We start from the raw sequence: 23,255 nt of genomic DNA on the forward strand, positions 1-23,255 counted from the left end.
TACAACACACACACATCAGCAAAACCTGCCACACGCATACAACACACAGACATCAGCACACACCTGCCACATGCATTCAACACACACATCAGCAACCCCTGCCACACGCATACAACACACAGACATCAGCACACACCTGCCACATGCATACAACACACAGACATCAGCACACACCTGCCACATGCATACAACACACAGACATCAGCACACACCTGCCACATGCATACAACACACAGACATCAGCACACACCTGCCACATGCATACAACACACACACATCAGCACACACCTGCCACATGCATACAACACACACACATCAGCACACACCTGCCACATGCATACAACACACACACATCAGCACACACCTGCCACATGCATACAACACACACACATCAGCACACACCTGCCACATGCATACAACACACACACATCAGCACACACCTGCCACATGCATACAACACACACACATCAGCACACACCTGCCACATGCATACAACACACACACATCAGCACACACCTGCCACATGCATACAACACACAGACATCAGCACACACCTGCCACATGCATACAACACACACACATCAGCACACACCTGCCACATGCATACAACACACACACATCAGCACACACCTGCCACATGCATACAACACACACACATCAGCACACACCTGCCACATGCATACAACACACATATCACAAAATTTAATTAAAAATCAAAGCATTGCATTGTTCTGAGAAGGGGCCTGAGAAGGGTCCACAGACAACAACAGTAGTTAAGGACACATGTCTTCTGGGGCCTCAGCTAAGACTTTAATTAGGGTGCCGGCTCAGCTGCTGAGATGAGATAACCACTGAAGATTTTCCTTCCTACGTCTACCAGTCTCTCACTTCCCGGCCTTTTGGCTAAGACTGTCACTTTATTTATTTATTTTTTTAAAATATATTTATTTTTTTTTGTTGGAAAAATTTCCGCCTCCTCCCCGCCTCCCATTTCCCTCCCCCTCTTCCCACTCCTCTCCCCCTCCCCCCACTCTATTCCCCCTCCCTCTCGAGTCTGAAGAGCAGTCTGGATTCCCTGCCCTGTGGGAAGTCCAAGGTCCTCCCCCCTCCATCCAGGTCCAGGAAGGTGAGCATCCAAACAGCCTAGGCTCCCACAAAGCCAGTTCATGCAGTAGGATCGAAACCTAGTGCCCTTGTCCTTGACTTCTCATCAGCCCTCATTGTCCGCCATGTTCAGAGAGTCCGGTTTTATCCCATGCTTATTCAGTCCCAGTCCAGCTGGCCTACCGCGAGGGGTGCACCCACCCACTGTGACAGTGGGGCTGATCTATTGGAAGCCTGTCGCTTTAGAGGACAGATGGTGATCCTGTTGGCTCTGCTCAGCATGATGTGCAGTATCCCAGGGTCTGCTCTTTCAGGCTGTGGTCCCAGACTCTCATTCCAGCTTAGGAGGGAAAAAGGAAAGAAGTGGGGGGCTGGGGGATGGGGAAGCTCACATCACTTCTGTTTGGTGAGCAGATCTTTTGAATATTCCATGTACAACACTCACCAAAGATGGCCCGTGTGTTCCCTGCCAGCACTTAGTGGTCATAACACCAAACAGAAGCAGGAAGAATGAGTACTGTGAACACTCAATACTCTGTACCATAGCCAAGTTGAACAATGACAAGTGATCACTAAATTCGGTCACGAACCAGCAACTGATAAAAGATGTATGAACATCCGCAACAGCTGGGAAGCATGTCAGAGTATCTTCTCCACAGAAGCACTGTGGGTAAAGTCAGGTATGGCTGAGGGAACGGAGGAGGTGGCCTTCGTAAAGGTTGCTATGGAAACAGGCTGGCTGGGACTCATCCAGAAGTTAGGTTAGCTGAAGAACCTGGGTCAGCTTGGCTAGATAATGAGGCTTCTCTTTCCCTCTGAGTGTCTCATCTCACGTGACTGGACGTTGTCTCCAGTTGTGCAAACCAGCAACAAAGCAGAGATGAAACCCTTGGTGGCCTTGTCTGGGAACCCTGGCCTGGTCTGGCTGTTCTGCATTTCCCATGCCCCACCTACGCTGTGTCTGCCAGACTTGGATGAGACGTCACAGGACTGACTCCAGATGCAGAGCAGGGGCCAGCATTTAAATCCCACACACCGGTTTTCACATCCCACAAAGTAAGGAAATGGAAAGACGTTATAATTTATCAGATGTTAATACAAAAGGGTTGAGTAAGATAACTGGAAAAAATTTAAAAAGGAAGATTTCTGCAATTCTGAACTTGACAACTTTTAGGAAAGTGTATTTTTTATATTACTACTACTGCTGCTATTGCCCTGTTGTGAGGCTCAGGCCTGGGCTTTGTGTGCAGAGCAAATGTTCTCCCACCTAGTTTCAAATAATAATATTTGAAACGATGTATTTTAGGTCTCAGATATAAACACACAAAGTTCTCCCACACTAACTGTATACACGAATGCCTGTAAATACATTTCCAGAGTTAAGCAGTCTTCACCCATGACTTCCTTCTCTAAGGAATAATCTAATATTTCTGTCACTCTGAGCTTCCCTGAACCACTCCCATGCCCAGTCATGGCTTTTTCAGCCACAATTTATTTCCATGTCTACAAATTTTCTTTCAGGGCATCTTTGGACATCAGTGTTCTTGTGAGTCAGGCTTCCTCCACTCAGCGTTTTGAGGTTCCCTTATGTCATCACATCATAATACATAAAGTAGCTCATTCCTTCTGTTGCTAGAGTAGTATCCAGTATGGAGATGCGCTTCATGCTGTCTGTATGTCACCAGTTGCTAAGCAACCGTACCATCTCTACTGCTGGATGTTTAAGGGTGCTAGTACTACCTATATTCATGTTCATATTTATGGGACAGTTTTTTATTTCTCTTCAATATATACCCACATGTTGAATTGTTGGATCATAGGACACATTCATATGACCTTTTTCAGAACTGCAAAGCATTTCAAATGCTATTTTATGTGTTTTTAAACTTTTCCCACGGTGGCGTGTGATGCTACTAAAAGGCATTCTTTTGGGGGTTCTGGAATTTTCACTGTTTACAGAGTAGCTTCTATATCAGCACGGTCCGCATGTAAAACACCATGTTTTATAGAAACATCGAGGAGCTGAGCATATTTGGACAGGCTTTTATTACACAGATAATATGTGTGTCATAACAATATAGGTCTTGTAAAACAATAAAAGGAGAAGAGCCTCCTATGCTGTCGTCAGAAATAGTGCCAGCAGTTGTTACATCCTCTGCTCCGCCTTAATCCGTCCCCTGCAGAAGCACACACACACAGAGAAAGAGAGAGAGAATAAAATTATAGAGGACGAGATAGAAATACCATAAAGGAAGCATTGCTGTCGTCAGAAATAGTGTTACATCCTCTGCTCCGCCTTAATCCGTCCCCTGCACAAGCACACACACAGAGAGAAAGAGAGAGAGAATAAAATTATAGAGGACGAGATAGAAATACCATAAAGGAAGAGCCTGCAAGTATATGGAAAAAATGTTATTAGGAACTGAAGCATTCTAAATTACAGACAGCTGATGCTTTATCTACCATACTGAAAAGATAACAAGATTTTAAAACTCCCTTGTGGGGCTGGGGAAATAGCTCAGTGACCGCTGAATAAACATTAAGCCCGCAGCGCCCAGTAAAAGGCAGGCATAGCGCATACACCTATAACCTAAGCTTTGAGGGCGTAGGGCTGGGGCAGAGGCAGGTGGACCCCTGAGACTAGCGTTAGAGACAGTCTAGCTGGCTCCACAGACTCCTGGTTTCGTGAGACACTGTCTCAAAAAGCAGGATGTAGACCAACTAAGACACCCCTCTTTGGATTCTGGTCTCCATACATGTGTGCACGTATGCATGCCTACCCACATACACACGTGCACACACCCATACAGCACAGTACACATAAGGAAAACAACTCTCCCGTGACTCTGAGTAGCTTCAGAGTTTCTGAGGGTGTTTTGCAACTATGTATTTAAAACACGCAGTTCAGCTTCTCCAGTCCCAGGACAGAGGGGACAAAGGTGAAGACAAATGTTAGAGAAAACTGGAGAAATCCAGATGTTCACCAATATGAGAACAGTAAAATAAAATGTCTTTACATATGCATATTTTAATAAGGATGCATAAATATATATGAATAAAGTTCATGCTCCGTGTAAACAATGAAATACTACACAGCGATGAAAACTAATGATGTATATCTATACTTATTGAAATATATCAAGGAAAAGAAGCAGATTTCATGAAGACCATGACCCAGGTTACTTAAAAAATGATCATATTTAGCCAAATGTGGTCAAATATGACTGTAATCCTTGAAGAAGAGAGGTGAAGCAGGAGGAACACCATGAGTTCAAGGCCAGCCTGGGCTACATAGTGAGTTCCTGAGCTACAAATAATAATAATCATTATGGTTTTGTTAGATGTGTTGTCACATGCCTATAATCCTAGCACTTAGCAGACCAAGGCAGGACGATTTGAGTTCAAGGCCAGCCTAAACTACATGTCAAAACACATCTCAAAAAAAATCTTTTAGTTTATAAATATAAAAATAGAACAAATCTAAAAAGGCTTAAGCCAATATTTCAGTAGTCATTATTTTGAGTTACAGAGTTAAAGGAGATTTTAAACTTCTTGATTACCATTTATTTTATAATTCTGTGCTACCTTTATAATAAATATAAACAACAAGATAATGTTTTAGAAAAAGGTTATTATTTGCCTATGTCTGAGGCCAAACTGTGACAAGTAGCAGGCTAATCTGGTATTGACCCAATTTGTCAGCCTACAAAAATTTCAGCTATTTGGAGGTTAGGAGAGAGAAAGGCAGAAGCTTGGAAGAGGTAAATGCTGGCTGCGTGGGCACTGTCTTCACATCAGCGCAGCAGCAGCTGCTGCGAACCAGGCATGTGTGAGAGCGCTCCACACTTGTGTGGCTGGCATTCCCAGCATACTTGGCTCCCCACGGTGTGAGAACAAGAGCAATACTTATTTTTAACTTTTAACTTTTGCGTTTAGTACTGTCTTAGGCAGGATTTCTATTGCTGTGGTGAAACACCATGACCAAAAGCAACATAGAGTTTATTTTGTCTTTCAACTTATAAATCCATCGCTGAGGAAAGCCGAGGCAGGAACATGAAGGGAGGAGCTGATGCAGAGGTATAGAGGAATACTTCTTGAACTGGCTTGTTCTGCCTGCTCCCTCCCCCCCCTCTCATCAACACACCACACACTGCTTTCTTATAGAACCCAAAACTACCAGCCCAAGGATAGCACCATAATGGGTGCTATCACTTTCAATCACTCATTAAGACAATGCATGACACACTTACCTTCTGGCCAATCTAGTGTAGGCATTTTCTCAATTGAGAGTCCCTCCTCCCAAATGACTCCAGCTTATATCAAGTTGACATAAAACTAGCCAGGAGGAGCACCTAGAAGAATACTAAATGAACTTAGGGCTAACAACTTTGACACAATACCTACACCCAAGATTCGTAAAAGTCTAAGATAATACAGGAAGACTTGATTGTTTATGAAGAAAAATCCCCAGAGGCCCCCCCGCCCCCATTCCAGAGACACAGTCAAATTAGTGGTTGTTCTAGTGGTATTTCAACTAAGGACCACGAAGGTGAAACCTTTGCTTTTCTGGGACAGCAGATGCTGGTCACCTGAGGCTAGAGAATCAGCTATGATTAAGAAGCAACCACTATCATTGAGGCAGAATTTTCTGGGAAGGGTTTCCTCAGGGTCAGCAGATGGAGGTGTGGTCCAGAGGTGGCCAAGAGTGGATGAATGAGTGAATGAATGAATGAATGCCTAAATAACGGAATAGATCATCAAGCCCACCCCTGCATGGCATCTTGTAAACTGTGTTACAAAAATTCCGAGCCCTGGCTCTCTGGACACCTCCTGTCTTCCGTGATCGGTTACAGTGTGCACTGTTTTGTATCACACACCAAATCCAGTGACTGTTGAGCTAATTAGACTCCACTCTGTCAACATGGGACTCTCTCCATCAGTGTGTAGACTCATCGGTCTTTATCACAGAATGCGTCTGTGCTGTTGCCAGCTGTCCCTCTAGAAAGGCGCCTCTTCTGGTACCCGCCAGCGTCCGCAGCAGCATCACTGTTCCTACCCTCTCACAAAGCTGGTGAGGAGAGAGACATGCTCCCAGGAAAACACTTGAAGGGTTCTAAGTTCAGCCTTGGCCATGATTTATTAGTGTTGTTTTCCTTCAGCACACGTGTCTGCAGGAGACATTTGCCCAGAGAGCATGCCCCGATGGTTTATGGGACATGGAAAAGAATGCCCAAAATCCAAGTGATCTCAACTCTTCACATACAATGCAAACTTATTAACATTAAAGCCGGAAGTCTGCAAATGTTTTGGCTGTTATATAAAACACCTTTGTAGCTCACGAGCATTACAGAAGTATAGATCATAGGAAAAGATTGTTCAGTTGACAGGGGTGTTTTCTCCTGGGTAAGTGGCTCCCGTGTGTCCCAGGATGTCCTAACCAATTCTGTCTATGAAAATGCTGTTCATATGCTCAGAAGAACTGGCAGTATGGGCCCCTCCCCCAGGGTTATCGGGGTCTTTAATTATTCTCAGTTAAGGGGCTACTGATGACATATTTTCTTTCATTTCCTTCTGATCCATTAATTAGCTGTGCCTCAGGAGTGAGGGAAGGGCTCACAGTCTGAAAGCTGACCTCATAAACAGTCAATTTCCTGTTTCCTGTACAATCGTAGACTTTCACTAAACTCATGGATGGAAATAGAAAACACTATCCTGAGTGAGGTAAGCCAGACCCAAAAAGAGGAACATGGGATGTACTCACTCATATTTGGTTTCTAGCCATAAATAAAGGACATTGAGCTTATAATTCATGTTCCTAGAGAAGCTAAATAAGAAGGTGAATCCAAAGACAAACACATAGGCATCCTCATGAATATTAACCTTCATCAGGCGATGAAAGGAGACAGAGACAGAGACCCACATGGGAGCACCGGACAGAAATCTCAAGGTCCAAATCAGGAGCAGAAGGAGACGGAGCACGAGCAAGGAACTCAGGACCACGAGGGGTGCACCCACACACTGAGACAATGGGGATGTTCTATTGGGAACTCACCAAGGCCAGCTGGCCTAGGTCTGAAAAAGCATGGGATAAATCCGGACTAGCTGAACATAGCGGACAATGAGGAATACTGAGAATTCAAGAACAATTGCAGTGGGTTTTTGATCCTACTGCACGTACTGGCTTTGGGGGAGCCTAGGCAGTTTGGATGCTCACCTTACTAGACCTGGATGGAGGTGGGTGGTCCTTGGGCTTCCCACAGGACAGGGAACCCTGATTGCTCTTCGGGCAGATGAGGGGGGGGACTTGATCGGGGGAGGGGGAGGGAAATGGGAAGCGGTTGCGGGGACGAGGCAGAAATCCTTAATAAATAAATAAATTTAAATATAAAAAAAAGATGTAAAAGTTAGTTAATTAGAAACCCGAGTTAATAAACTAAACAGTATTGTCATTAAAAAAAAATGTGGGTGTTGTGTTGGAGCTCTTTTCCTAAGTACCCTCAGTTTTGGAATAGTCGTTATGTGCGTCGACTTTTGTTTGTTTACCTCTTGTATCTGCCAGGCTCTGTTACAGGGTTTAGTTTAGTTGACAGTATCAGAAGCTTCAGCCCTTGGTAGGCTGGCCCCAGATTCCAGGACCCGTGGTGAGACAAGTGGGTAGCAGACTAGGTGGAACAGACCTGCTCAACTCACGTCAGCTTGACAGAAGGGGGTGGTGGCAAAAAGGAGCCAGGGCAAGTGTTAGCTACCCTTTAAACGCGTGTCCCACTGACCCGACTCAGTTTCCTCCTTCCGCAGTCCCCTGCTCACCAATCATCAGTTGTTAAACCAGCACTGGGCTAAACCTCTGATGGGGCCAGAGCTGTCATGATCTTATGGTCTTGGAAACGCACTCCCAGATACGCTCAAGTGCACTTTAAAGATATTCTACAACAACTCTGGGAAGCAAGGGCAAGGAGACAAAACGCACGGATTCTCTTCAGAGCTCTTCTTATTTTCCAACATAGCGTTCTTCCCACAAAAGGGAAAAGCACACCTTGTTATATTGACAAACAAATTGTAAGATTTGAAGTTTGCTCTATGAAGCCAAATATGTAGCTACCATGTTCTGTAGGAAATGTGGGCATTATGACCTCAGTCTGCCAAGCTGGCGGAGTCTGCGTGAGCGATTAACAGGCCCCCTCTGTCTCCACAGATGCTGATGCAGAGATTGAAGGAGCCCCTGCAGCACCGTTGGATGTGGTGCCTTTGGATGCGAACAAAGATTACATCATAATCTCTTGGAAGCAGCCGGCTGTGGATGGAGGGAGCCCTATTCTTGGATACTTTATCGATAAGTTAGTGCTTGGCCTGATATCAGTCTGTGGATGTACAGATGTGTTCTTGATTGTTCCCATTATTTCTAAGTGAAAGCTTTCTCTTCTAGTTTTCGCCTCCTCTCCCTTTCTTTCTCCATATATGTTTAATACATATATAAACATACATACATATTAGCACCTACTTATTTACATAAACTCTTTGAATTTGGCAACCAGCTTATGACACTAACTTGGCAAGAATGTAATGACGTTGTAAACCTAACAACAGAGGCCAATGCAGAAATGACATAATTGACATTCAATATTCTTAGCATCCACGTTCCTAGTATGGCAATTATTACTGCCTTTAGGAGCACAAATGAATTCCTTGTACCATACAATATCGTTTCAAGTTATCCATATTATATAAGAAATAATAGCAAAAATTCATAGTGTTAGACTACACTCTTACGTATGAGTCCTGGTTGATTACAGTCTTCAGTACTTAGGATTTTATACGTTCATATCCACTAGATTTGGGTAATACAAGCAACAAATTTAGATTATTGGCCCAAGTATGTGAGTCTCTGACTCAGTTTCTCTTCTGATAGTTACCCCAATTCCTTCTGCTTTTGTCTGTGGAAACAATTAGAGACAGATGATCTACGTCAGTGTATTAAACTTTCTGCTTGTAACAGTAAGTAAATTGTGCGCGCTGTGCTCAGTGCCTTCCAGAGAGATGCTTGTTTATCCGTAGACATGAAATGGGATGGAGGCTCCACCTACTTCTGATGAATTTGGAGGTTTGCATAAGTTCTTTTCTTACTGTCAGTTCTGCTTTGTTGTCTTCGACAAATAGCTGAGGGGTCTGCAAATTTTATGAAAGATTGGAGACAATCAGTGCACATTGTTCAATATTTACTGTCTGCTCTGATACTGCTCTAAACACTGCATGTGTTTATCACTAACCCATAGCCATCCCAGAGAGGCCTTGCTATCACTAACCCATAGCCATTCCAAGCAGGCCTTGTTATCACTAACCCATAATCATCCCAGAGAGGCCTTGCTATCACTAACCCATAGCCATCCCAAGCAGGCCTTGTTATCACTAACCCATAATCATCCCAGAGAGGCCTTGCTATCACTAACCCATAGCCATCCCAAGCAGGCCTTGTTATCACTAACCCATAGCCATCCCAAGCAGGCCTTGTTATCACTAACCCATAGCCATCCCAAGCAGGCCTTGTTATCACTAACCCATAGCCATCCCAGACAGGCCTTGCTATCACTAACCCATAACCATTCCAGACAGGTCTTGCTATCACTAACCCATAGCCATCCCAGACAGGCCTTGTTATCACTAACCCATAACCATCCCAGAGAGGCCTAGCTCTTATTACAAGTAGGAAATAGAGGGCCGGCCGAAGCCACACGCCACAAGGAAACATTATGTTGCTTAAGGTCACATGGGTAGGAAACCCAGCGCCAGAATTCCGCTATCAGCTCAGCTGTCGATCAGTGCTCTCTCTGCTTCAACATGCTATAGAAGCTTCTAGAAAAGATGCCCTTCACCTTTTCCCCTGCACAAATGAAGGTTAAGAGGCGTGCTCTAATGCCATCATGGCAGAGTCTGAACGGGGAGGTGGGAGAGTCCAGACGGAAGCTTGGGAAATAGGTCTAGGAAAACTACTGCACCCCTCAGCTTTGCGCCACCCCGCCAGCAACTCTAGACTCTACAAAGCAGAGGTGTGGGAAGGTGGACGGAAGGCATGAGCTTGATAAGACTTTACGTAATGTTGAAGAAAATCATCCATGTTATCCCTATCAGAGAATGTAAAACGAGAGTGAAGAAGGGAAGACCCCCCCACCCCGTGTTTTATACTGATTGCTCCTGGAAGTGTCCTCCCATGAGAACTATTCGAAAGTTATCCATTTTAAACATAGTGTCATATAGGGGACGTACTGCAAACTACAAGCCTTGTGTACTAACTGTGAAAAACAAGGGATCACGTTGTCATAAGGCTGCACAATTTACTCAAACACCGAGTCGCTAATGTTGAGCTGATTGGATTAGTAGCCTCATATTGTCTCCTGAGCAGTCCCCTGCCGCTGTTATTGGGAACCAAGTTACTTCATTAGCTAGCAACTAGAAGTAAGTGTCCAACCACTTCATTTCCCATGGGAATCTTCAGCCACATCGTTAAAGGGACAAGCGTGACTGGACATGGCGTGCAGGCCCAGCACTTAGGAGGTGGAGGTATGAGGGTCATGGGTTCAAAAACCAGCTCAGGTTACATAGCAAGACCTTGGAGGGAGAACAGAGGACGCAGAAAGAAAAGAAACAAATAGATTACAGCAACCTTCCGACCCTTGTACCCACACACACAGTGATCATCAAGGAAGAAAACAGCACACTGTTTCCCAAACTGCAGTACAGTTTCCTGTTCTGTTCTGTTTGGCTGGTTTGACTGGCCTCAAGGTCCTTCCACCTGAGTTCCCAAATGCCAGGCTTGCAGATGTGCACCACCATTCCCAGATGCACGGCTGTCTTTTTAGATTCCGACTTGTCCTACCATAATTCTGATTTTAAATGAAAATGCCTAAAGAAGACAAAATATCACTAACCGTGAAATTAAAAGTGTCAGCAGGACATGAGTGAGGGCTCTCCCTAAAACTCTCTATAAAGATTCTGGAGAGGTGACTCTGTGGTTAAAGCACTGGCTGCTCTTCCAGAGGACCCGGGTTCAAGTCCCAGCACCCACATGGCAGCTCACAGCTGTCTGCAGCTCCAGTTACAAGGGATCTAAAATATCTTGTGTCCTTGGCAGACCAGGCACACAAGGGGTGAACAGACATCCATGCGGCCAAAACACCCATACATTAAAAATACAACAAGAAGATTCTGGATCCACACATGTTTTCCTTACTCTAACTCCTCTTCACAACACACATGCCCTCCCCCCAGCTGCTCCTTCGGGAAGAATGAGGCTTCATTCTTCAGGCTAAAAAAGATAAATTGCTGACTGGTAAGATGCCTTAGTAAAGGTAGATGCCTGTACCCTACATTCATATTCCCTCCCTCCCTCCCTCCCACCCTCCCTCCCTTCTCCCTCCTTCCTTCCCTCCCTCCATCCCTCTCTCCATCCCCCCCCCCCCCACACACATGCTTGAAATGTCCGAAGGAACAGCTTGAAGGACACATTGAATGTGGGTGGGATTGTCGTGAGTGTCTGAAGTCTAGCCCCAATAAGCCATGCAGGTATTGCAGGTTTTGACACAGAGACGATCTGAGGTGACAGGGGAATGTGTGCCTTGGACCTTTGCTCTTAGCCGTCCTCGGCGTAACCTGCTGACCCCTCTTTCCTCAGGTGCGAGGTGGGCACGGACAGCTGGTCTCAGTGCAATGACACACCTGTGAAATTCGCTCGCTTTCTAGTCACCGGCTTGATAGAGGGTCGTTCCTACATATTCCGCGTCCGAGCTGTGAATAAAACTGGAATAGGCCTGCCATCTCGAGTTTCTGAGCCCGTGGCTGCTCTGGATGCAGCTGAGAAAGCTAGACTTAAAAGTAAGCCCTCTTCATTTCTCTACATCTTCCCCGCACCTTTAAAAAAAAAAATACTGCGGTGTCACTGCAAGTAATTCCTCTTCCGTCCACTAGAGGGCGGCAAGAGTAAAACATCTATTGGTGATCTGAAACTCCTGTGGTTCGGGTGAGTCCAAGAACATAAAAAATATTTGCTTTTGATTCATTTTCTGAGCTTTTTAAAACCTATTTTATTTTATCTTTATAAAATCACTCAGAAAAATGTATCTTGATAATTTGTGTTCTAAACTGTAGGCCTGGAATAAAATATGGGAACAAAAGCCCAAAGTTCATTTTTATTCACATTGTTAGTGTATTCCAAATATAACTGGATTTATGGTTCAAAGTGATTTTCTTTCTTTCTTTTATTCTTTTTTCTTTCTCTTCTTCTTCTTCTTCTTCTTCTTTTTCTTTTTTGGTTTTTCGATACAGGGTTTCTCAGTGTAGCTTTGGAGCCTGTCCTGGAACTCACTCTGTAGGCCTCAAACTCACAGAGATCCACCTGCCTCTGCAGTACCCAGCCAAAGTGAATTTCTTTACCTTGAAGTCTTTGTCCAAGTATTACTATCCAATCCTGTGGGCTTCTCCATGTTGATTAAAAAACAAATTTACATCTGACCCAAATTTGGGTTTCCCTTTAGGTAATATAAAATAATCTTGAGCTGTCAAGATGGCCCATCAGGTAAAGGCTGCCAAGCCTGACTATCTGAGTTCAGTGCCTGGGGCCCACGTGGAGGAAGGAGCTCCTGCTTTGACCTGCGCATGTACTCTGTGGCTTACATGCACTCACATGGCCCCATACAGACACACACACAGACTTGTGCAAGTGCGCACATGCGCGCGTGCACACACAATTAAAATATAATCTAAAAGATCTTAAAAACAATCATTTCATATATTTATCTTTTGAGCCTGAATATCGAAGTCAGGTACGTAAATTATGCCTTCAGTGGGAACCTGTATGGCATCCCCTAACAAGGGACCATAAAATGACATCCTAAGAATCCCTAGATAGTAGTAGCATCTCATTCTGTCCCAGTAGTCCTTGTCACACATTAGCCAGCAGCTGTTAGCCGAGGGCAGACGCAGGGAGGACACTCACAGGCCAGCAGCTGTTAGCCGAGGGCAGACCATGGAGGACACTCACGGGCCAGCAGCTGTTAGCCGAGGGCAGACGCAGGGAGGACACTCACGGGCCAGCAGCTGTTAGCCGAGGGCAGACCATGGAGGACACTCACGGGCCAGCAGCTGTTAGCCGAGGGCAGACCATGGAGGACACTCACGGGCCAGCAGCTGTTAGCCGAGGGCAGACCATGGAGGACACTCACGGGCCAGCAGCTGTTAGCCGAGGGCAGACCATGGAAGACACTCACGGACATGCCAGTGGTATTATTTGCCAGTTTTAATCTAGAGTTTCCGGACGCTGTCAGATACCTAGGGAGGAGGAGAAAAAGCTATCTCCTGCAACAGGTCCACTCTTCATTTACAGTTTTATTCTTTACCTCAGTTACTTTTAGTGTCACCACAAAATTCCAAGGAAATTCGCATTGCATTCAGTCTCTTTTCCCTGTTAAATTAGTCAATTCCATCGCACACTTTCTTCTACTCCTTTCTTTCCTAAACTGTCTATTGTCTGTCTATCTATCTATCTATCTATCTATCTATCTATCTATCTATCATCTGTCTGTCTGTCTATCTATCTATCTATCTATCATCTGTCTATCTATCTATCTATCTATCATCTGTCTATCTATCTATCTATCTATCATCTGTCTATCTATCTATCATCTGTCTGTCTATGATCTATCTATCTATCTTTCTATCTATCTATCATCTGTCTGTCTGTCTATCTATCTATCTATCTATCATCTGTCTATGATCTATCTATCTATCTATCCATCCATCATCTGTCTGTCTATGAGCTATCTATCTATCATCTGTCTGTCTATCTATCTATCTATCTATCTATCTATCTATCATCTGTCTGTCTGTCTATCTATCTATCCATCTATCATCTGTCTGTCTATGATCTATCTATCTATCTATCTATCTATCTATCTATCTATCTATCTATCATCTGTCTATCTATCTATCTATCTATCTATCAATCATCTATCTATTATCTATCTATCTATCTATCTATCTATCTATCTATCTATCTATCTACCTATCTATCATCTGTCTGTGTATCATCTATCTATCTATCTATCTGTCTGTGTATCATCTATCTATCTATCTATCTATCTATCTATCATACCTTATCTCTCTGTTTATATGGTATATTTGTGTGTGGGAGGGCATGCATGCCACAGTGCTTGTGTGGAAGTCGGAGGACAACCAGTTACTAGAAGTTGGTTGTCTCCTTCTACTGTGCTGGTCCTTGTTATTGAACTCACGATGTCATCAGTCTTGGCAGCAGGCACCTTTACCTGCAGAGCCATCGCTCCCACCCACCATTCTCTTTTCCACGCTGTCAGGGCCATAGGACGGAGTTCTGTACATTATACCTCTCTCTCCTGTCTTCCTTACTCATGTCCCATAGACAGCACTTTTCAAAGCATAATAGGAACGCTTTGCCCCCATTCAGCTCTCATGCCTAATCTGCCTCATGTCTCTCCTGACCTTCATGATACCAGACAGAGAACTACTGTGTTATGACTGTCCTCGGTGTGTTTCTCCCAAATGTGTTGTCTCTGAAGAAGGAATGGGAAGCCTGTGGTGTGGGGGAGGGGGCTATGTACTGATATGTAGAACTCAGGAAATTCAGCTCAGTCCAGGGAGACTTTAGGTTCTGGGAAGGGCTGGGTTCCCATGGTACCTTCTACATGTTGGCAAAGGTGCATAGGAAGACTATGAACTAGAACCTATTTGACTAACGCGGCCAATTTATTGGTTTGTCGAAGAGTCAGAAGCATATTCGGGAATGTGCGACTTTAATGCTTGTCCTCCTTAGGTCGTCCTTCAGCGCCCTGGACTGGACAGATCATTGTCACAGAAGAGGAACCTACAGGTACAAACTCTGGCCGCTCCAGATGCCACAACTGATGTGCTGTGCAATTTAGCTTTGCTTGTAAATATACATAATCGTTTGTGAAGCTTTGGAAAGAGATGGTAGCTGAAATAACATATCAAAGAATCGTGTGTGGGGTGGCGGCACTGGGGATTGAGCCCAGGGCCTTGTGCAGGCCAAGAACACACTTCCTCCAGGCCCCAAAGAGACACATTTCATTTGAAAAGACATACTGTAGTGTAGTTGTCATATGATGAACTGTGCATATGCTAACGTACACGTTGCTAAGCCAAAGAGACACATTTCATTTGAAAAGACATACTGTAGTGTAGTTGTCATATGATGAACTGTGCATATGCTAACGTACACGTTGCTAAGCCAAAGAGACACATTTCATTTGAAAAGACATACTGTAGTGTAGTTGTCATATGATGAACTGTGCATATGCTAACGTACACGTTGCTAAGCTTTATGTGTATGCACGTGTGATATCATTGCTGTGACCAAAGCAGCAAACATGCCCACGACTTCTAAGACCCTCCCCTGTCTCCAGGTCATCTCTGGCCTGCTTTCGTACATTACAGTTTGTATTGTCCACATTTTACATAGATAGGGCCATACTCATTTTGTATGTTTCCTTTTGTTAGCATACTTACTTTGTGATTTATTGTCTGTGTAGGTGCACCTATAATTTAATAACAATTCATCCATGTCCTGTTAAAGTTTCTGTAAGCCAGATGTGCTTGCGTAGATGTGTGCACTTCACGTCTCTAGGGCACACCCTCGAGAGTGGAAGAGATGGCTCTCTGCTAGGTGTGAGTTTCGTTTTCATAGGAGTTGCTGTTTTTACCGAGATGATTGATCCACTTTACACTCCCATCAGCACCATGCGAGAATTCCTAGAGAGACCACTGGTCCCTAGTCCTTGGGACGAGCAGTCTTTCTAAGTTAGCCTTTCTAGCATTCTTGTTGTGATGGCTCTGTCTTTGACGTGTATTCTCCTGGTACCAAACATCCTTTCACGTCTCACCTCTGTGTGAGTTGACATTCATTGTTGTTAGGTCTGAGGATTTCGCCTTTCTTTTCTTCCCCTAAAAATGTTAGGGCATTTGCTCTTCTGTTTCAACAAGTGACCTATTTCAGGTTACTGTTTCTAGACTGTACGGAGAACCCGCCGTTATTGGGACTTGCATGTGGCTGTCAGCGTCTTGGAACTGTCTGTTGAAATAGAACCTTTACTCATGGAATTTGCCTCGGCACCACAGTCAAGTTCCACTGATTTCACTCCCGTGCACCTACTTCTGGAATCCCCACCAGCCAGTTTTGTTTTCTCTACATCAGTATCATAATGGCTACTGTTGCTTTTATGGTCTTCCTTTGTTCATAAGTCTGACTTATGGTAGAAGTCAGGGAGTCTGAGCACTATCATCTTGTGTCATTGTTCCCAGAGCTATTTAACTATTCTAATTCTTCGTCTTTTCTTGTCAATTTAAATCAACTTATCAATTTCTACAAAGATCCTGAAACTCAGATGATATTTAACACCGTTGAGTTCCTCAGTGTGTGGAAAAGCATATGCCGATCTTACCTGGGTTATCAGCCGTTCTTTCTAATGAACCTTTCTATTAGTGCAGATTTTCTGCTGAGCAATTGCTTCCCCTTTGGTCTGTGTGCAAAGGTCTTTGTTTCACCTTTCTTCTTGTCCAGATCTTCACTGAGTATAGAATTCTAGATTGACAGTTTCCAGTCAGTACTTTGAAGAACTAGTCCAGTTGAGAGGCAGTAACAACGGCACGAGGACCCATGGGTCAGGGAGGACTTGGGTCACAGGAGCGGATGGAGGTTTTGCAGCTACATGGACCAGACATCAAGATTTTAAAAATTATTCCAGTGCATTTGGAATAGCCAGATTAAAGATAAATGAAAAACTGAGAAGTAATGAAAGTAGCAGTTTGCCTAAGAAATCAGAAGAGCTGGTGAGAACAGCTCTTGTTGCTTAGAATGTGTTACACAGGGTAACCACACTGAACACAAAGCACTGACGCTGCTCCCGGGGAAACCTTAGAATGTTACACAGGGTAACCACACTGAACACAAAGCCCTGACACTGGTCCCGGGGAAACCTTACAATGTTACACAGGGTAACGACACTGAACACAAAGCCCTGACACTGGTACCGGGGAAACGTTTCTAGAACATGTGCCATATTGTGATGCTCCAACTCAGAAACAGGAAGTCTTGCAGGATAAAACAAGTCTTTGCACATTTTAACTTTAAACTTAAAACTCTGGCAAAAGTCCTAGAAATGTAGATATTTTTCTTGAGTTGGTTTGTTGGAAATGAATGAATCCAAGAGCAGCTTCCTAAGTTAATTTCCCATGAAGAGAGCACTGCTGAGAGCTGCAGAGCTTGATGTTAGCAGCCGCAGAGATGCCCTGAGATGCAGCTACGAATCAGCCCTTCCACAGTGACGTAAACGCTCGCTTAGGGAGGTGTCGCAGATTCCCTCCTCTTTCCTGGTGGCACATTTTGGTCTTAACAATGCCGTTTGAGAGGGAAATGGCTTGAGAAGTTTATGAGTTTTCATCCACGGAAACACAATTACTTGATATAAATTGCTAGATTATTGATATTTAGACCCTCAAATATTAAATTGGTCAAAACCAGTTTCTGACAGCCTGCCACAGAAGGTAGCCTTCGTTCCCAAAACGCTGTAGTTATTTCAGCGTCTAACAATCATTTAGGTTCTTTTAGTGACAGGGTGTTTCTCTGTGTTTTTGTAAAAACACTTTAAACCAGTCTTCTGTGGATAGATGAATGAAATATCAAAATCACTTGGGGTCACTATGGAATAAAGACATCCTGACTTCTTAAGGAAATAGCCACCATTCAGGAGGCGATCTATGGTTTTCATAGTTACCTGCATTTATGTAACAATTAAATTATTTAAGAAATGTAATAGCTGCACTCTCCTCATTTGAATCAATAAAATGTCAATGAATTCTTTCCCATGTCCCATCCCTGACAAGACTGTCAGTATCACATAGGGGCTTGGAATCCCACCGTCTGTTTAATGGAGGAAGAGAGAGAGAGGGGGGGGGGGGGGAGGGAGGGAGGGAGGGAGGGAGGGAGAGAGAGAGAGAGAGAGAGAGAACTTAGTTCCTGGTGCTGCAGATCTGTACTGTAACAATAACTATTGTCACTGTGATTTTTGTCCCTGGGTCTGCAGTACAGTTTTTCTTTGCTTGCTTCTGTGATATTCTCTTTATCACTGACTGCAGAATTTTGATTATGATGTGCATCAGTGGTTTTCCTCCTATGTATTGTGCTTCTCGGGTCTGTGGGTTTATAGCTATCCTCTGTTCTGAGGAGGTTCCACTGTTGTTCTTTATTTTTAGTGGATTCCTCTCTCTCTCCTCTACTAGGAGTTTTGGTTATGCGCCACTTGAGGCCACTGAAATTGGTTCCCAGCTCATTGGTGCTGTGTCCCCCCAGTCTTCATCTTCTTTTTTTTTTCTTAATATTTATTTATTTATTATGGATACAATATCCTATCTGCATGTATGCCTGCAGGCCAGTAGAGGGCACCAGACCTCATTACAGATGGTTGTGAGCCACCATGTGGTTGCCGGGAATTGAACTCAGGACCTTTGGAAGAGCAGGCAATGCTCTTAACCACTGAGCCACCTCTCCAGCCCAGTCTTCACCTTCTTGACCATGTGGAATGTCTATAACCATGGTTTATGTTTGTAGCCGCTTCCGTGTCCTTGTCTCCCAATTATCACAGATGTTACTAATTCTGTCACCTGTGGCATTTCTGGATTTGTTACTAATGATCCTTCCCCATAATATAGGCTTTATTTTCTTGCTTTCTATACACACTTTTTTTTCCCTCTCTTTTAGTTAATACCAGGTATTTTGAGTTTATATTGTTTGATGCTGGATATTTTTAAATTTGTAGAAATGCCTTTGAGCATTTTTTTCTGAGGAAACAAATCTTTTCAAAGTGGCAGGGAATTCAGCTGTTGCAGAGGGGATGGAAGAAGGGAATGAGGGAAGAAGAGGAAGGCAGGGAAGACATTTTTCTAATGAAGATGTCGTAATTGTGAGGTAGATCCAGAGGATACCATGTGACTCCCACACTTTTGACCTTGGCACGGAAATCAACCCTGCCACCTCGTGGCCCACTCTAGCCTTCAGTTTTTCCCTTATGTACTTTGGAACCAAACACACACTTCTTTGCGTGGTTCAATTTCCCTCTACATCAGTTTAGTGGTAAATCATATAAAGACAAATCCAGTCGCAGGTTCCCTTGGTCTGTCTGTATGCTATGCACGGTGGCATCTGAATAGCCAAATGAATGAATTATTTATTATTATTATTATTATTATTATTATTATTATTATTATTATAGATAAGGTTTCTTTACACTGTGGAGCCAGGAAGAGAGAGGCACTTGTGGCTCTCCATGTGTCTCCGGCTCCCCTGAATACGTGCACCTCACTTTACCTTGTTGTTTTTCAGAGGGTATCATTCCTGGCCCCCCCACAGACCTCTCTGTCACTGAGGCCACCCGGAGCTACGTAGTGCTGAGCTGGAAACCCCCTGGCCAGCGCGGTCACGAGGGCATTATGTATTTTGTAGAAAAGGTAAGACCCCGGCATTATCCCCTATGCTACCTCCTATTAATTTCTGATAACAATGGAGCAGTTACAGTAGGGCAGCAGCAGGAATAACTAAACTCTTTAAATTCGCGTAGATTATGAACTGTCTCTGTTGAAAATATAAAAAACACATAGAACTTCATCGTGGTGCCTCGAGACTCCCTCATGTTCCTGCGCTATAGCTTGCCTGTATGGCGTTGTTCTCTAGAGTAGCTCCCGTCTCTCTTGTGATGGAACAGCTCTAGTGATGGCTGTCTGTCTACTGGTCCTTCTGTCAGAACGATGAAACATGATGAGGGTAGAGGGCAAGAGGAATAGAGAAGTTGTACTGCTTCCAAACAGGAAGGCGAGGTGAAGCCGTATTCTTCATACACAATCGATCGGGGCTGGGTGATGAAGCGGTCTGAGATGCTGGAGAATTCTTTCCCCCACATGTCTTATAACCGTGCTGGGATCAGACCGTTAGAGGACAGCTTGATGAGCTGGGCAAGGATGATGCGGGAGCCAGCTGTGTAGCCGTATCCAAAGGGGTCTGGGGAGCATTTGTGAGCGGCTAGTGGGGAAGTGCCCAGAGCTGGCCAGGGCATTACTGAAGGAAGTGATTGTGCTGCCAGCACAGAAACACGTGAGAATCCAGACCGCGTGGTACAGAATCCTCCTTCACAAGATCATGGCTTCTAGAGGTGAGAATCCAGACCGCGTGGTACAGAATCCTCCTTCACAAGATCATGGCTTCTGAGAGGATATTTAAGAATTTGTTTAACATGAAGCTCTAAGTCACTTGTTGACCAAGCATTTGCCTAGGATTTGTGATGCCTTTGCCTCAATGCCCACTGCCACAAAACTGAGATCAGGATTTAATTGAGATGGTGTTTTTGGCTGATCTGTAAAAACATTTGTGTATTTATTCAGAGTAATGTGCTATTGTTAACAAAAATGAGATTAGTGCTTATGCTTTAAGTTTCATCTTTGCATAATTACATAAAAAGTTTTTTTTATATAAAATATTTGGAATTCAGTTTTTTTTCTTTCATCTGGATTATTCTGATTATTCAATTTCAGAATAACTGTTAGGTTACCTTCCCTTACAGTTACTGTGAGAGGATCCATTTCTGAGGAATATAGGTTTATGGAGACATCTATCTACAGATTAGGCGACAATATAAAAACAGGGTGCAGATATCATGTGTTTTAAGCGCTGGGACTGAACCCAGGGTTCATACGCACCAGACCACTGCTCTGATAGACTTCCCACTTTTGAGATCTTATCGCTGCCCCCTAAGTGGTTATGATTACAGGCTTGTTCCACCAGGCCTGGCCAATATACAAACTTCAGAAGTGTAGTAACATCTATTGATTATGAATAATGATGACTTCCATTATGGCATTTTTGTGCAACTCATATTTTCTCTTTTCCCTTTCTTCTCCTGTTGACCGCCCCCCCCCCCCCCCCCGTTTTTTTCCCCCTTCTATTTTCTTGTCTAGTTTTGGTTTTTGGAGGTTTTGTTATTGTTGTTTGAGTTTTTGGTAATCAGTAGGTTTCACTAGTGTTGCTTACAGGAGAACAGTTGAAGAATTGTTTGTAGGAACAGAGGGGCCTTATCAGTGGATACTGCACTGAATAAAATGTTATTTTTATGTCATAAATGTCAACCATAAGCTAATGAGTACCCATGAGACCCTGCCCACTCCACCACAGTGTTGACTAACCCAAGTATGTGTGGATTTCCCAATATGCAATTTATATAGACATATCTTTGTGTGTACACACACACATGCATACACACACACATGTGCATGCATGTACACATGCACGCAGTGTGCCCATGACAGCATATGTGCCAGATGTCAGACTATGAAAGTTGATTTTCTCCTTCTTCCATGTGGGTCTCAGGATCAAAATTAGGTGTTAGGCTTGGTGGCAGTTGCCTCCACTAGCCTTCTCACTAGTAAAGTATGCAAATATCTTAATAGCCTTTTATTTATCTCAAACTTGTGGATCTTAAGAATTACGCTAGAGTGCCAGGAGGTGGTGGTCCACACCTTTAATCCAAGCACTTGGGAGGCAGAAGCAGGTGGGATCTCTGTGGTTCAAGGCCAGCCTGGTGTACAGAGTGAGTTCCAAGACAGCCAGGATTGTTTCACAGAGAAACCCTCTCTCGAAACAAAACGAAAACAAAACGAACAAAAAAAGAAAGAAAGAAAAGAAAAAAGAATTACACCAGATTAACACGTTATTGTCTGTGATTTTCCGTTATTAATATTTTTGGTGGTGAACATTTGTCTGATATTCCTGAGATCGATGTCTTGCTTCTTTCTTATCTGCAGGAAATTGTAAACAATAAGTTTATGACTGCTTTCCCATGTAACAAAGACTAGAAATCTTCCAAGGGTCTGGTTGAATGAAATCTAAAATTATATGTTTAGTTTCCAATTTTCTAAATGTTATCCCCAAATAAAATGTTTGTTATCACCCTAAACCTTTTTCTATTTTAATAGAAGCAATGATAGAGTAATAGCTAAATGTACATTTCTGGTAAATTTAATACACACCCATGCCCACTGCATTTCTTTGACACACTCTACAGGAAAAGGCTCTGAATTAACTCTGTGACAGTAATTACCATTTTGCTAACATAATGACGCATAACAACCCACTCAGACATGTGCTTCAGATGAGTCAGTGCTGGCTTCTGTTGACCATTTCCTTTGGTCACATCAACCTGAATTTTGAAAAGTCTCTAACTTCCCCAGATCAAAGTACATATCATTTATCATTAAACAATTGAACATTTTTTCCTATCAGCCTGCTCAGTTGTGTAAACAGAGATTGTACTTTCATTTCCTAGCCACCCAGACCTGAATAATCACACAGAAACTATATTGATTACAACACTGTTTGACTAAAGCCTCAGGCATATTTCTAACTAACTCTTACATCTTAAATTAACCTATTTCTATTATTCTATGTATTGCCATGTGCCATGGCATTTACCTCATTTTCTACATGTCTTCCTTCCTTGGCAGCTGACTGGTGTCTGCTTGATTTAGCCTACTCTCTCTCTATATCTCTATATGGATTTCCCTCCTGGCTTTACTCTGCTAAACTATTGGCCAAAACAGCTTTATTCATCAACCATTAAACACATATACAGAAGGACATCCCACATCATCTCATCTTTTCTATCTAATTAAAAAGGAATGTTTTAACTTTAACATAGTAAAATTGCATATACAAAACAGTTATCAAGCAAGAATTATAGTTATAATATTTAGTCCCTTTTCATTTGGCAAATTAAGGAAAATACTCTATCATCTATCATCTTTGTGAGTCTAAAGTTTTATATCTAATTTATCTTTTACCATAACTAATGAAAACTATAATTATATAATTCGATGGAGTCTTCAACTCCATCAAAGACCCCAGAAGGATATAATATTACTTACGTGTAAACAGAAAGTGCATTGTAAGCAGCTTTCAAAACTCTAAAAACGACAGAGACATCTCACTGCTTGGACAGTCACCCGAAGTTCTTTTGTAACATTGGGGCCTCCATCTTCAGCCAAAGGCCCATAGTATCCGGCAGACTTTTCAG

The 23,255-nt window shown here is 43.3% G+C and overlaps 1 protein-coding gene across 2 annotated transcripts in view; it reads left to right on the forward strand.

Annotated features, from left to right (window-relative positions):
- The window catches only part of LOC121434799 (myomesin-1-like), a 127,544-nt gene that overhangs the window by 42,714 nt on the left and 61,575 nt on the right, over nucleotides 1–23,255 (forward strand). For both annotated transcript variants that reach the window (XM_041633771.1, XM_041633770.1), the window contains exons 11-14: nucleotides 8,297–8,438; nucleotides 11,768–11,967; nucleotides 14,939–14,995; nucleotides 19,520–19,644. In XM_041633771.1, the coding sequence (XP_041489705.1) occupies nucleotides 8,297–8,438; nucleotides 11,768–11,967; nucleotides 14,939–14,995; nucleotides 19,520–19,644 (524 nt within the window). The remainder of the gene's footprint in view (nucleotides 1–8,296; nucleotides 8,439–11,767; nucleotides 11,968–14,938; nucleotides 14,996–19,519; nucleotides 19,645–23,255) is intronic.

Source organism: Microtus oregoni, unplaced genomic scaffold (genome assembly GCF_018167655.1).
Source record: "Microtus oregoni isolate MIOR12 unplaced genomic scaffold, Mior012 000044F_ref0000062, whole genome shotgun sequence".
Taxonomy (NCBI): domain Eukaryota; kingdom Metazoa; phylum Chordata; class Mammalia; order Rodentia; family Cricetidae; genus Microtus; species Microtus oregoni.